Genomic DNA, 14,178 nt, shown 5'->3' with positions numbered 1-14,178 from the left:
CCTCCTGTAATAGTTGCATATGAGTCCCTCAGTTGTCCTCAATGTGAAAAAACAGATCTAAAAATCAAATAGTCATTGTTGGAAAGGGTTCAAATACACAAAAATGATGAAAAACCAAAGAATTTGTGCTTATGTGCTTATGCAGAAGCCATTGTTGTTATACACATTTGCGACGTTCGCGAACAAAGTACTGACTTATTGCTTGTTCTCCCTCTTCTTCTTTAACTTTCAATGCTGGTTATTTCAATGACTGACTTGTTGCATCCTAGTCTGTTGTTGTGGGGGCATTTCCACAAACCGAAACGTGACACTAAACTAAACTAACTGTGATTGGTTGTTTGAAATGTCTGTCAAACGGTCTTATGGGCGGGCCTTGGCCAATGAAAGCTGCCATGAATTCCAGACCTTCAGCCGTCAGTCTGAAGGTCTGGCTGCGTGAGACTAAGAATCAAGTGTGTGTAAACTTTGGAACAGGGTCGTTTTTATAAATTCAGCTATTATTTTCTTATGTGGACTAAATGTAAACGTCTTTTATGTGAAATCTCTTATTCAGGTCAGTACTAAATAAAAAATAACATGCAGTTTGTATGCTCCCTTTTATTTTGGTAAAATAATTACCATTCTGCAGATTCTACAAGTTGTATGTAAACTTCTGACTTTAACTGTAAGTGAAATAATGTTTTTGGATGCAACTGCATGTTATTTGCAATTAAATTAAAATGTAATATATTACAATTTATATTAAACCCAATTTGCTTAATTTAAGAGAAGAAATCGTTAAATAAAGTCATTATTTTTGTTTTCTTTGCGCACATAGTAGCTTCATAAAAGTATGGTTGAACCACTGATTTTAACAATGTCCTTCCTACCTTTCTGGGTCTTGAACATGACAAAGCATTTGGATTTCATCCAAAATATTTTAATTTGTGTTCCGAAGATGAACAAAAGTCTTACGGGTTTGGAATGACATGGGGGTGAGTAATTAATGACAGAATTTTCATTTTTTAGTAAACTACCCATTTAGGTACATCTACCTTACAGGTTCTTTAGTATGTCAGTCAACACATGAAAATGAAAATCTGTGTGAACAAACACCACTAAAATAACTTTAATTCAAAGCGCTAATGATTCCACCAGTACGATTGCTTATTCAAAGCAACACCAATGTGTGTGAACAGTAGTGCGATAAACATGAAAAGACAAAGAGACTCCAGTCAGTAACATTTGAAACGGTCTGGGCATGTTAATATCCTCCGCACAACAGCCGAAAATGACAATGAGCTACAGCAACAAAAGACAAACCAATAAAAAAAGTAGGAAGCGTTTCTATGGTGACCAACTCAGTACATCATTTGAGTTTTTCTCTTTCTTCTTCCCTCTCCACTCAATCTTTTTCTATGATAGATAGTGATGTTTTCAATGGTCTGCCATCCCAATACATCAAAGACAGCCAACTACACAAACAAGACTTCGATAGTAGAGCAGTGATTCACAAGGAGGATGACAGAAAAGTGTGAAAGACAAACAAGCTGCACCCTACAAATGAGTAACTAAGACATGTTCTCAGCTCTTCATTTCTCAAGCTGCAGGTTGCAGACCAGGTTAAGCTCCCAGGTCTCGGATCTATTGTACAAACATAATAGAAAATGCTGCTCAGTGCGCCATGGCAGTATCACACCTGGACTGAAAATGAGTCAAACTGATCTTTTGTTTTAAATGTTAAGGGTCTGCCAGTCTCTATGGGTCTTCAAACTTCTTTTTAGAACATTTTATTCAGTGTTATTGTAACTGAAACTAAATCCATAAAAAAACTTGGAGTAAGATACATTTTACTTCAGCTAGTTACCAAAGAAATGTTTCTCATTTTCATTTAGTTTGACTTAACACTAAAAGAATTAACACTAAAACTTATGTAAATAATTAAAAACTATATATGTACTTTGAAGGGAATTGTATATACGTTTTTCACTTCCAAATATCAGTTACAAAATCATTAACATTGTACACTTACTTCTAATAAGACGAACAGCTTCTTCAACCCAAACGCCCAAGAGGTCCTCGCTGCAGGCTGTAGCGCGATTACGTCGTTGGATCAGGTCCAATACGTACTGGACGTTTATTTATTTATTTTTATTTTTATTGCCAAGGTACAAAGCACAAAAGTACAAAAATGTCAGCATTATACAAGTATATAATTAAATAATAAAAAAAAAATACAAAACAAAACCTTTAACAATATAAATTAAAAAGATGAAACAAATTGATTTAGAAGCCTTAAGATTTTTGGATGATGAAATAGTTTGGATATACTGTTAAACCTCTTTTTAAAAAAAAAAATAAATAAATAAAGGATTTTGTTGAGTGAATTTGCAGCGGTGAATATGAAATTTTGCAAGTAGTAATAGAAGGTTAATGATGAAATATTCGTTAATTTCATCTTTTTTGATAATGGACGTAGTTAGGCGCGTGCACGGTGGTTTGTTTACCGACGTCATAGACACATGAGCAGTAGCGATCTCTGAATATTGCGTTGGTTTAAAGGGACAATATTGTATTGTGATGATATTCTAACCTGTACAGTAGTAGTGAAGAATATTAATAAGTAATAATTGATTAATAATAATTTACACATATGTGATGCTTAAGTTGTGATGTGATGCTCTCTACACACATGCAAAATGTTAAAATTGTAAAGTATTAAATTGCATAACTTTAGAGCTTTTTAATTTAAATCTAATGGATTAAAAGCATAATATCTGTGTCAAGTATTATTTTCAGTGAGTGTATATACAACATATTTATTGTTGAGTGGAAGCAAAAATTTGTCATTTTATGTGTCATTTTAAAAATATGTCTCTGTCATTTTAATCCTAAAGTTACAATACAATAAGGTATGTAAAATACTTTAAATACCTAGGGAAATGGAAAAATAATAACAGCACAAAAACAAAATCTTGTCAAATGTCCAAAAAAAAAAAAAGAAAAAAAAAAGAATGTGCTTAATGACATTGATCAGCAAATTGAAGCAGAACCCAGTGTCAGCAGGGCATGTACATATATGGGGGGGGAAAAACACATTAAACATTAGATTCAATATACAAACTGATCATAGCTGTCAGATCAAGCTGTTTTCACCATAGACATATGGTTTTCACTCCTGTGACTGTTTATATTGAAATATCAGCAAAACAAACCACCGCGCATGCGCGTAACAACGTCCAGTACGTATTGGACCTGATCCAGCTACGTCATCGCGCTACAGGCTGCAGAGAGGACTGACTCCAAACGCTTGGTGAACAGTACAAATTCCGCGAAAAGTTTGAATTGCTTTACGGCAGCAACAAATGCACGACAGTGAGTTCCATTCCTTTATCTGTAGGGGGCTCCAAAGTCGAAAAACACAAAAACAGAGGGAAAAGACACTTACGTTTGTTTCGTTATCTTAGTGAGGAAATATACTTCTACTAATTTTGTAGCTTGTTAATGATATTTTCTGTCACATAGCCCCTAGCCCTACACTTCCCATGACAGGAACGTGCAGAACACTACATAAAAATATCTTTTGGCTGATTTAAGCTGTGAGGACCGGTAAAATGTTCTTATTAGTGGGTTGTCAAACTCTTTCACAATAAGTGAGGACATTAAGTAGGCTATAGTCAAACCTAGTACACACACACACACACACACACACACACACACACACACACACACACACAAATAAACAAAACATTTTAAAACTTTAGTGGAAATTAAAATGAAAACTAATTCACAATATCAATAAATCTCAATGATACTGAAATAACACTGGTTCATAACATGCATGCCAAATATTAATGAACATTTTCATTTGTTGCAAAGCCATTAAAATAATCTTTATTTTCAGTCCTCAAGTGATTAAGCAGCATTCACAGGCTGTTATAGTGCGGAGCATAAACAGAACCATAATGGGGCGAAAGCAGATAATATTGTGCACATTCATACAAAGAGTTTATATCTCACAATTCGGAGAAAGCCTGAATTGCGAGATATAAACTCTTTGTATGAATTTGAATAATATTATCTGCTTTTGCCCCCATCTGCTTACGGTTATGTTTAGGCTCCACACTATTATAGCAGCCTGTAAATGCTGCATTAACCTCACAATTGTGAGTTTATACCACGCAATTCTGTGGAAAAAGTCAGTATTGTGAGTTTGTATAACGCAGGTCTGAGAAAAAGTCTGAATTATGAGATTATATCTCGCTATTTTGACTTTTTTTCTCGCAATTGTGAGTTTATATCACGCATTTCTGAGAAAAAGGTCAATATTGTGAGTTTGTATAATGCAATTCTGAGGAAAAAGTCAGTATTGTGAGTTTGTATAACACAATTCTGAGAAAAAGTCAGAACTGTGAGTTTGTATCTTGCCATTCTGAATTTTTTTCTTGTAATTGCAAGTTTAGATCTCACAATTCAGGTAAAAAAAAAGTCAGAGTTGCAAGTTTGTATCTCTCAATTTTGACCCTTTTCTTGCAATTGAGTTTATATTACACAATTCTGAGAGAAAAAAATCAGAATTGTGAGTTTATATCATGCAATTTTAAGAAAAGAATCAGAATTGTGGGTTTGTATCACACAATTTTGATATTTTTTCTCGTAATTGCACATTTATATCTTATAATTCAGATTTGAAAAAGTCAGAATTGCAAGTTTGTATTTCACAATTTTGAGTTTATAATATGCAATTCTGAGAAAAAAATCTGAATTGTATCTCAAAATTCTGAGAAAAAAGTCAGAATTGTGAATTTGTATCACAATTTTTTCTCGAAGTTGTGTTTATATCATGCAATTGTAAAAAAATATGTCAGTATTGTGAGTTTGTATCTCGAAATTCAGACTTTTTTCTCACAACTGCAAATTAATAACATGCAATTTTGAGGGAAGTCAGAATTGTGAGTTTATATCATGCTATTCTGACAAAAAAGTCAGTATTGTATCTCGAAATTCAGACTTTTGTATCGCAATTGTGAGTTTATATCTTATAATTCTGAGAAAAAAGGTCAGAACTGAAAGTTTGTATCTCGCAAATCTGTCTTTTTTCTTGCAATTGCAAGTTTATGTCTTGCCTTTTTTTTTCCCTCGCAAATCTTGCTTTATATCTCACAATTCAGACTTTTGTAGGATAAAAGCTTGCAATTACCTTTTTATTTTTATTCAGTGGCAGAAATGGCCTTCCATAAATTCACCATTCACCAAGAAAGAAAATAGCTATGAACTGAGAGTGTGTTGGCTTCATTCAGAAATGAAACAAGTGATGGTCTTTATAAGTCATTCATTGAATTATTCACTCAACCAATATGTTCAAAAATGATTCATTCAGATACAAATCAGTATTTTCTGAGAGATGCAAAGGTTGATTCAGCATCATTTTGAACTATTTTCAATAGCTGAGCAAAAAAAATAGGTCTAAAATGTTAGTTACTCCGTACTGAATTGTTGAACAAAACAACACCACAAATAGTCCTACTATAAATTAATAATAGCAATCTTGATTGTGTGATAGTGCTGAATTATCAGTGTGCAGAATAACTCACATTTAGTTTCAATGTGAAAAGAAACTTTTAGCTGGAAACTTTTAATTTCTTCAAATTTAGAGTGGTCAGTGAACAATCCGTTTTTGTCAACTCATATTTGACAAACAATAATTAGTGGACTCCCTGCAGTACCAATCAAGACCCCCTGTTGAAAACCTTAATCTTTATCAAGATAAAAATAAACAAATCAATAGATATCTGAATGAATTCAGCTGAAAGGAAAACAATGTTAAGTAATCGCTGACCGAAAATATGCGAAAGATGATAGACAGCACAGGAAGCACAAATAAGCCTGAAAATTCTTGATTGTGAGTTGAAATACCAGCATGGAATGAAAGCAGCTCTTTTGTGTGTGGACTGTCCTTCTATAAAGTCTATTTATTTGCTTTGTAGGAGACAGAAGTGGACAGCAGCAGTAGGCTACTCCATGTTTGCAGCTCTCATTTGTATTCATCCTCATTTGTTATTACTCACAGAGCTGCTTCCTACTGTGCTGGAAAACTGAAAGCTACAGTAGAGGAAGTTGTTTCAGGAAGAAATGAATTGCATATTAAAACCAAATCACAGCAATGAATCATTTAAATAAGGCCAAATATAAAATATTCAGCTTCCTGAGCATTCCATATTTTGATGTTAAGTGGTTGAATGCAACAGGTTCTACAAAAATGTTTGTGAAATGTTTAAATATATATATATACTTTATCATTTCACACAGAACGTAACAGCACTGTACACATAAAAAAAAAACTCATTACTATCTCTGCACATAATGTCATGTATATGTCAGCATGGAACTGGTAGGATCATTAAATCAATATTTTCTGCTCATTAATTCAATATGTATTCATGCATTCATTTTAAGGCCCACCTTGATTGAATTTGGATTTACTGATGATACTAATCAGTCAATATCCGGTTTTTATTTCTGCTAATGATCTCTTGTTTCAAGCTGCTAATTAGCCAGCTGTAGATCCTCTGGACTTCATAACCTTTAAACAGTGAGTTAGGCAATATAATTAGCTTAAGATATTTGGATAGTTGTGTTGTGAGTAGGGCTGGGCGATTAATCGAAAAGTAATCGAAATCGACATTCAGAACCTATAATCGATCAAATTTTTCCAGGTCAATTATTTCAATTACTTTCCCTTTAAAAACACTACTGCGTGTGGAGTCACGTGACCCCGCTCCGTTACGTTGCGTTATTCTGCCGACATGTCGATGGAGAGCTTAAACAGTATTTATACAGTAAAAAGTATTTACAGGATATAGAGTAATTTTATTTAGAAGACATACTGCTTATTTTCTACTTTTAATATTTATTATTATTTTATAAATAATTTATTTTGTTTCCAAAAGTGCAAGTTATTTATTTTCACTAATTTAAGAAAAATGTGACTTTTCATTTTAAGCAATGTGTGCTTTAATTTCAGTTGTTCCACACTTATGTTCAATAAAACTTGTACAAAACTTGTCAGTGAACTATGAGGGCAAAAAAATAAATATTATTTAAATATAATTAAATATAATTAAATATAATTTTATTAATGAATAAAATAATCGTTCATTAATCGTAATCGGGTTAAAATGTTCAATTAATCGAGATTTTGATTTTAGGCCAAATCGCCCAGCCCTAGTTGTGAGTGACACAAGGCTCATAGTGTTTGCATATAAAAGTCAATTAAAATAGCAGCCGGGTATCATTTCAACACAGTGCACTTGTAATGATGAAGGCCATGACATCTTCTTGAGCTGCCTGACTATAGTATGCTGTATCCTACTGCCATCTAGTGGACAAAACTGTACTCAACAGTCAGACTATTACACTATCATCGCATTTATGAGAAGTCATTCTTTATAGCTAAGCTTTTCACCCGCTAAAATCTAGAGTATTATATTTCATATGCAAATTTCTGAGGCCTATAAATTAATGTAATCAAAGTTTTGGTCTTATGTCTCCTAGCTCATACTTTTCTTTTTTTTAAGTAAAAGGCATTTTAGTACAGTTGTAAAAACATCCAGCTTTAGGTTGCTGTTGCTGTTAAATCTTTACTGATTTTTACACACGGAAACGCAAGAATAACTTTTTTTTTGTTAGCAATTGGAAACAAATTTAAGCAAATTTTACTTCATTATTCATTCATATTTTTCTGGAAAAATCATGTTAAAATCTGAGATAAACTTCAAGGTTTTGAGGAATGCTTGACTTTTAATTATTTGTAAATGCATTGCATTATGTTTGTCCTCCACAATAAAACCATAAAACAAGCAATAAAATATCTTCTTACTTCCTCCTTTGACTACAGGGAAATAAAACAACAAAACAAGATCAAACAAAACAAAACAATAAAACACAAAAAAATAATAATAAAAAATAAAATACAAAACACAAAACAAAATTAAATTAAAAACAAAAAATAAAATACAAAATGAAATAAAACAAAATAAAATACAAAACAAAATAAAATAAAAACTTTTTTTATTAAAAATGAAATAAATACGAAATAAATAAGAAATAAAATAAAAAATAAGACAAAAAATAAAATAAATATGAAATGAAAGAAAAAATGCAATAAATTAAAATAAGAAATAAATTAGAAGTATAAATAGAAAAATATAAAATAAAAACAAAATGAAATAAGAAACAAAAGAAAAGAAAATGAAATAAAATAAAGTAACAAACAAAATAAAAAAACAAAAATAAGAAAAAATAAAATAATACAATAAAATAAAATAACTAAATAAGAAACACAATAAAAAGAAACAAAATAAAATAAAATTTATCACATCACATAAAAATAAAACAAAATCTATAGAGCCTTTATCATGAAACAAGCAATTAAATATGATCTTACTTTCCCATTTGACTTTGCCTACAGGGAAGGATAAAAAAATAATAATAATAAAATATAAATAAGAAATTGCATAAAAAGAAACATAATTAAATAAAAAAATAAAAAATAAATAAAATAAGAAATGAAACAAGAAAATAAATACAAAATAAAATAAAAACAATTATTTAAAAATACAAAAAAGATACATAAATAAGAAATAAAATACATAGCAAATAAATACGAAAAAAAATAAAATAAAAAAGTAAATAAGAAATAAAATGAAAAGGAATAAAAAGAAATCAAATTAAAATTAAAATAATAAAACAAACCTAAATCACTCTCTTTTTCCTGAGGAACACAAAATAAGATATTTCGATAAAGATTTGAATAAGGATAAAGATAAAATGTCTTTTTCATACCGAAACATTCTTCAAGATATGTTCCTTTATTTTCCACAGAGGAAACTTTGTGGATCATTAATGCACATTAAAAAACAAAATGTCATTCAGCCTTGTGTAACAATTACTACTCTTTAAACAATATATTAACGAAAAAACAAACACAGCCAGGGTATATGGGTTCAGCTAAGTTTTATTCATTAAACTGAGGCATAATCAAAATTACATTTTGCAAGTATTAAAGTAAAGGAACAAACCAATATATTCATGTCTTAACGACACAGAATCTTGAATAAAAAGAGAAGGCACAGGTCTAGAATATATATATATATATCTTGTGCATATGCATAGCATCAGCAATAAGTAATAAGGCTTCTCATTCAAACTCAGACAAAGGATTGGAGTCCTGGCAACAGCCAAAATGCTTGAGTGAACAAAGCAGAAGCTCTCATTATGAAGGTTCTCATGACTAAATATATAATATAAATGCAACACAGAAAACTTAGACTGATGACAGAATCAACATCAGATAAAAGACGAACAAATAAATACAAGACATAGTTATTTCCTCCATCCTTGTCAGAGGGACAAATCTCTCCCCACAAGATAGGATAAAAGTTTACTCAGATTAAAAACAAGAAGGAGATTTTGAGATTTACTTGACAGATCTTTGGTTTCACAACAGACAAGCTCCGAACAACACAGACGTCAAAAAGCCACAAGATAAGACGCAAAAGATCCCGGTTTGATGAAAGTACCGCATTACCTGAAATTCAGGAAACAAATCCTGCAGACACAGTTATTGCTTATTCATTCCAGAACCGCAGAATGTCACAGTATGTACATTGTGCTCAAAAGGTCGATATCATTTTAAGACTGTCTTGAAAGAATGCTTAATAATCCCTGGTCAGAGTCGCAACAAGACAAAACAAACATGCAGTCAGACATGTAGCATAAAACATGCAGATTTCATCTGATTCAACAGATGACTACCAGTTCAGCTGAACAAAGAAAAATTATGCATCAATATTTATTCAATATTAACCAAGGCATTGAAAATAAATTGCATATCCAGTGTTAGCAGATCAGCAGAAGTGTGCATAACAGGCAGAAATGAAAAGGAATTCTTCATTAAGGCTTTTCTACAGAGGTAACTCTGCAGGGTATTTTACATAATGACTTATAAAACACTATCCTTCATAAATTAAACACCCCGTTCAGGTAAAAAGTGCTTATTGTCTTCATTTTGAAACAGTAGGAGGATTATTACCTTGATCTGAGCCCCAACAGACAGGCTGCATCAACACTAGTGAAGCGTTCTGATCCAGACACAATGTCGAGATCTAAACACAATCACTACGGGACGAAGGAAAGTCTTCAAATACAAGCTTAAGACTGCAATAAATAATGTATCAAGAAGCCCTCTCTTAAATGGAAAGAAGAAGAAAAATGAGATGATCAATAAATAGGATGTGTTTGTTGTTGGGAAGCCTTTTAGGAGCGTGATTCAATGAGGGAAAAAAAACAACAAAACTAAAACAACAGCCCAGCATTTAGTTATCTGACATATCAACTCTGTAAAAAAAAAAAAGTTATTTGTAATATATTGGTGGTGAAATCTGAATGCATATATGCCTAAAACTCTACATGCATTAAATACTCTGGCAAATAAACTGATTATGAGATGAGATGTTGCCTTCAAAATCCCTTCTGGCTGTATTAAATATTAAAGTGTCTCAGTGTTGTGATCGTATGCTAGGATCAAACCCTAACACTTGGATTGAAGTGAAAGCAGGATGGCCGGTTTCTCCTCCATGACGCGAACTAGCAGGTTATCAATGTAGTCCTCCAGTTCTGTGATCCTGGCGTCTTTCTTGGAGAGTTCGGTCTGTTGCTTTACCACCAGTGTGATCAGTTCCTCCTGTGTGAGCTGGGTGTATGGACCGCTATCTACATTCTGGATGTGCAGAGAAATGAGAAAGAAACTGGTCAACTTCTATAGAGTATTAATTAAAAGGCTGTATACACTTGACTTGGTCTTAAAGGGAAGTATTATACTTGCATGGCTTAATATATAGTGGTAGAAAACCCATGAAAGGTTAACGATATTTAAAAAATCCACATTGTTTTTATAAATATTTTGGACAATCGTTATTTCGATGACGTGAAGTGGTCATACTTCGTGAGCTACTGGCGGTACCTTTTGCTATTTTTTCCACAACGCAACTTAATAAGAATACAATAGTGATATAATGACCACATTGTGTGGCTTTTGGTTGTAATTTTCAGTCGGAGGGCAACAAGAGAAGCGATGCAAGTCTTCATTGCTTTCCTAGCGATAAGAAGAGGAGAAAAGATTGGGAAGATGCCTGTGAATGAATAAAACTTCCGAAAGACCTGCGTCTTTGTTCTTTCCACTTTAGCCCTGATGCCTTTGAGGCTTTTAGTTGACCGCAGCTACTGAAAGAGCTTCCAAAGGCAGAGACAAGAAAAGCTAGATGCCTTCCTGGTGGGATGTAAACATGCCGATGCTTGTCATGACGCCACAGCCACTGAAGGAGTTTCTCAACATAGATTTAAGTCAATATCTGGGGCATTTGGACTATTTGTGGGGAAAAAAATCAATGGTACAGCATTTGGTTTAAGCCTATGCTTTCTTTCTTTCTTTCTTTCTTTTCTCATCTATCTATAGCTGTGGGTCATCGTATCAATATTGTATTTTTAAGTTTTGTTGCAATAAAAATAGCAACAGGTAGCACCAATAGCTCACTGAGTGAAACCATTTTACGTCATCTAAATAATGGCACCCTCCATAGTACAAAATATGTATAAAACTATGTGTTTTTTTAAATAAGGTAAATCTTTCATGTGTTTTCTACTACATATTTCAGTAAGAGACATTATTTGTTATATTAAGCCGTACAAGTCTTAATACACAGGGTTCTCTTTAAAAACGTATAGATGAGCTGATTTTAAAAGTCTGTATTATTTTGTCTATATAAGTGGATAATAAAACACTTAAAGTGAACTAAAATATATTTTATATAAAAGCTAAGTAGGCATCACAACATTATTGTGTATAGTATGTTGATTGTAATGTGAACGAACATCCATTTTTCAGGCACATCTAAACTAAATGTAAAAATAGGGGAAAATAAGCATGCATGATAAAATATCCAGTATTAGTTGATACTTATGTTTAAAAAAATTGAAAGAGAAGACACAAATTGAGCCTAAATATACAGTTTAGGTCACCTCGCAGAATCTGCTAAATGTTGATTATTTTGCCGAAATAAGAGGGATTATACAAAATGCATGTATTTTTTATTTAGTACTGACCTGAATAAGATATTTCACGTAAAAGATGTTTACATATAGTCCACAAGAGAAAATAATAGTTGATTTTGTAAAAAGTTCAAAAGTTTAAATACACTTGAACTAAATGATCCACAGCTGTTTTTTTTAAACTGGCCACTGTTCTTCAGAAAAATCCTTCAGGTCCCACAAATTCTTTGTTTTTGTTTTTTTTTTAGCATTTTTGTGTATGTATGACTATGATTTTGAGATCCATCTTTTCACACTGAGAACAACTGAGGGACTCATATGCAACTATTACAGACTGTTTAAACACTCACTGATGATCCAGAAGGATCATTTTGAATTTTAAGATCAGGTAAATTTACCTGATTTTGTTTTCTGGGAAACATGCAAGTATATTCTGTAACATCTGAAGGGCAGAACTAAATACAAAATATGATATTAAGGCAAAATAAGAAAAATCAAGTTTTCACCCCCGACTCTTAATGCATCATGTTTCCTTCTGGAGCATCAGTGAGCATTTGAATATTCTGTAATAGTTGCATATGAGTCCCTCAGTTGTCCTCAGTGTGAAAAGATGGATCTCAAAAAATCCTGAAAAACTAACTAATCTGTAGGACCTGAAGAATTTTTCTGAAGAACAGCAGGTTTAACTGTTCAGGACAAACAAGAGACTCATGAACAACTATCACTAAACAAACAAAAAAAAAAAAAACAGCTGTGGATCATTCTGGTAACAACACAGTATTGAGAATCAAGTGTATGTAAACTTTTGAACAACGTCATTTTCACAATTCTACTTTTATTTTCTTTTGTGGACTATATGTAAATGTCTTTTATGTGAAATATCTTATTCAGGTCAGTACTTAAGAAAAATAGCATGTGTTTTGTATGATCCCTCTTATTTTGATAAAATAATTCACATATTGCAGATTCTGCAAGGTGTATGTAAACTTTTGACCTTGACTGTACTTACTTAATAGATCTAACTTTCTAATAACTACGATTCTTCAGTGTGCAAAATAGTGAGCAGGAAATAAAAAATAAAAAAAATTACTGTACCTTTGACTTCTCAGCCATTTCCTTGATGGTGAGAGTCTTCAGGTCTTTCCCCACAGCGATAACACTGGAAGACTGGCTCTCGGTGCTCATGGGTTTCACTGGGTGAGGCCTGAGAAAGGAGAGAAAAGGACATATTATTACAATGAACATGACAACTTGGGAGGATGTACACTTTTAAGGAAAAACAAAAAAACATTAGAAATACGCGCAAATTAAGTGAACAATGGCCCTTAAAGAAAGTATTCCATTAAGGAGACATGGGTATGCTTGGAAAGGCATACATCATTATTAATCTTAAGAATTAAGTAATTTCAATGTAAATGTTTAGAACCAGACCACAAAGCATGGGATTCTGCATCCCACAATGTGTATGACCAGGAGAGATAAATGACGAAAACCATTGTATCTATTTTACCTGAGTGATGACTAGACACCTCTTGCTTACATAAATATGTAATGTAGTAATATAATTCATGCATCATGTAGCATGTAGCATATAGTGCATATTTTATATAATCTCTGATATTCAGTAAGCAGTTCTTGGCATGTGTTGTAAACCATTCCAAACTCACCCAATGTGTAAGTCCCAACAAAAAATTAAAATAAATAAAACGTTAAAAATACAGCAGCAAAACAAGTAAAACTCAAGTGTAAGCACCTTTGTGGTAAAGCAATTAGGAATCATGCATAATGCAAATATCCCGCAAAACAACCCTGAAACAAACCCAAACTCATGCCCACCACTTGTACCTTGTCAGTATTTCATTGTCTTGTATTCATCATATTTATGTAAACTTTAATGTGTATGTCACATATTTTCATGTCTAAAGCCTCATATGGATCCAGTTTCAGATTTTTCACATTGTAAAGACACTCTAATATGGCCTACAATAACAAAACAGAAGGAGAAACCCCAGTATTATTTGAGACACTGCCTTTGTTCCATTCACACAAGTCCTTCAAGACCATAACATTTTGAACGACAAACAGAAGCAA

The 14,178-nt window shown here is 32.4% G+C and overlaps 1 protein-coding gene across 1 annotated transcript in view; it reads right to left on the bottom strand.

The window, feature by feature from the left end:
- Positions 1-8,977: 8,977 nt before the first annotated feature.
- rab11fip1a (RAB11 family interacting protein 1 (class I) a) overlaps positions 8,978-14,178 on the bottom strand; it is a 36,550-nt gene continuing 31,349 nt past the window's right edge. Inside the window, exons 5-6 of the mRNA XM_073838693.1 lie at positions 13,183-13,291; positions 8,978-10,759 (exon numbers count right to left, since the gene is read on the bottom strand). Of these exons, the coding sequence (XP_073694794.1) occupies positions 10,571-10,759; positions 13,183-13,291 (298 nt within the window). The 3' untranslated portion in view covers positions 8,978-10,570. The remainder of the gene's footprint in view (positions 10,760-13,182; positions 13,292-14,178) is intronic.

This window comes from Garra rufa, chromosome 1 (assembly GCF_049309525.1).
Source record: "Garra rufa chromosome 1, GarRuf1.0, whole genome shotgun sequence".
Taxonomy (NCBI): Eukaryota; Metazoa; Chordata; class Actinopteri; order Cypriniformes; family Cyprinidae; genus Garra; species Garra rufa.
The sequence above is the reverse complement of the archived record's forward strand: the minus strand, read 5'-3'. Positions and strand labels throughout refer to the sequence as shown.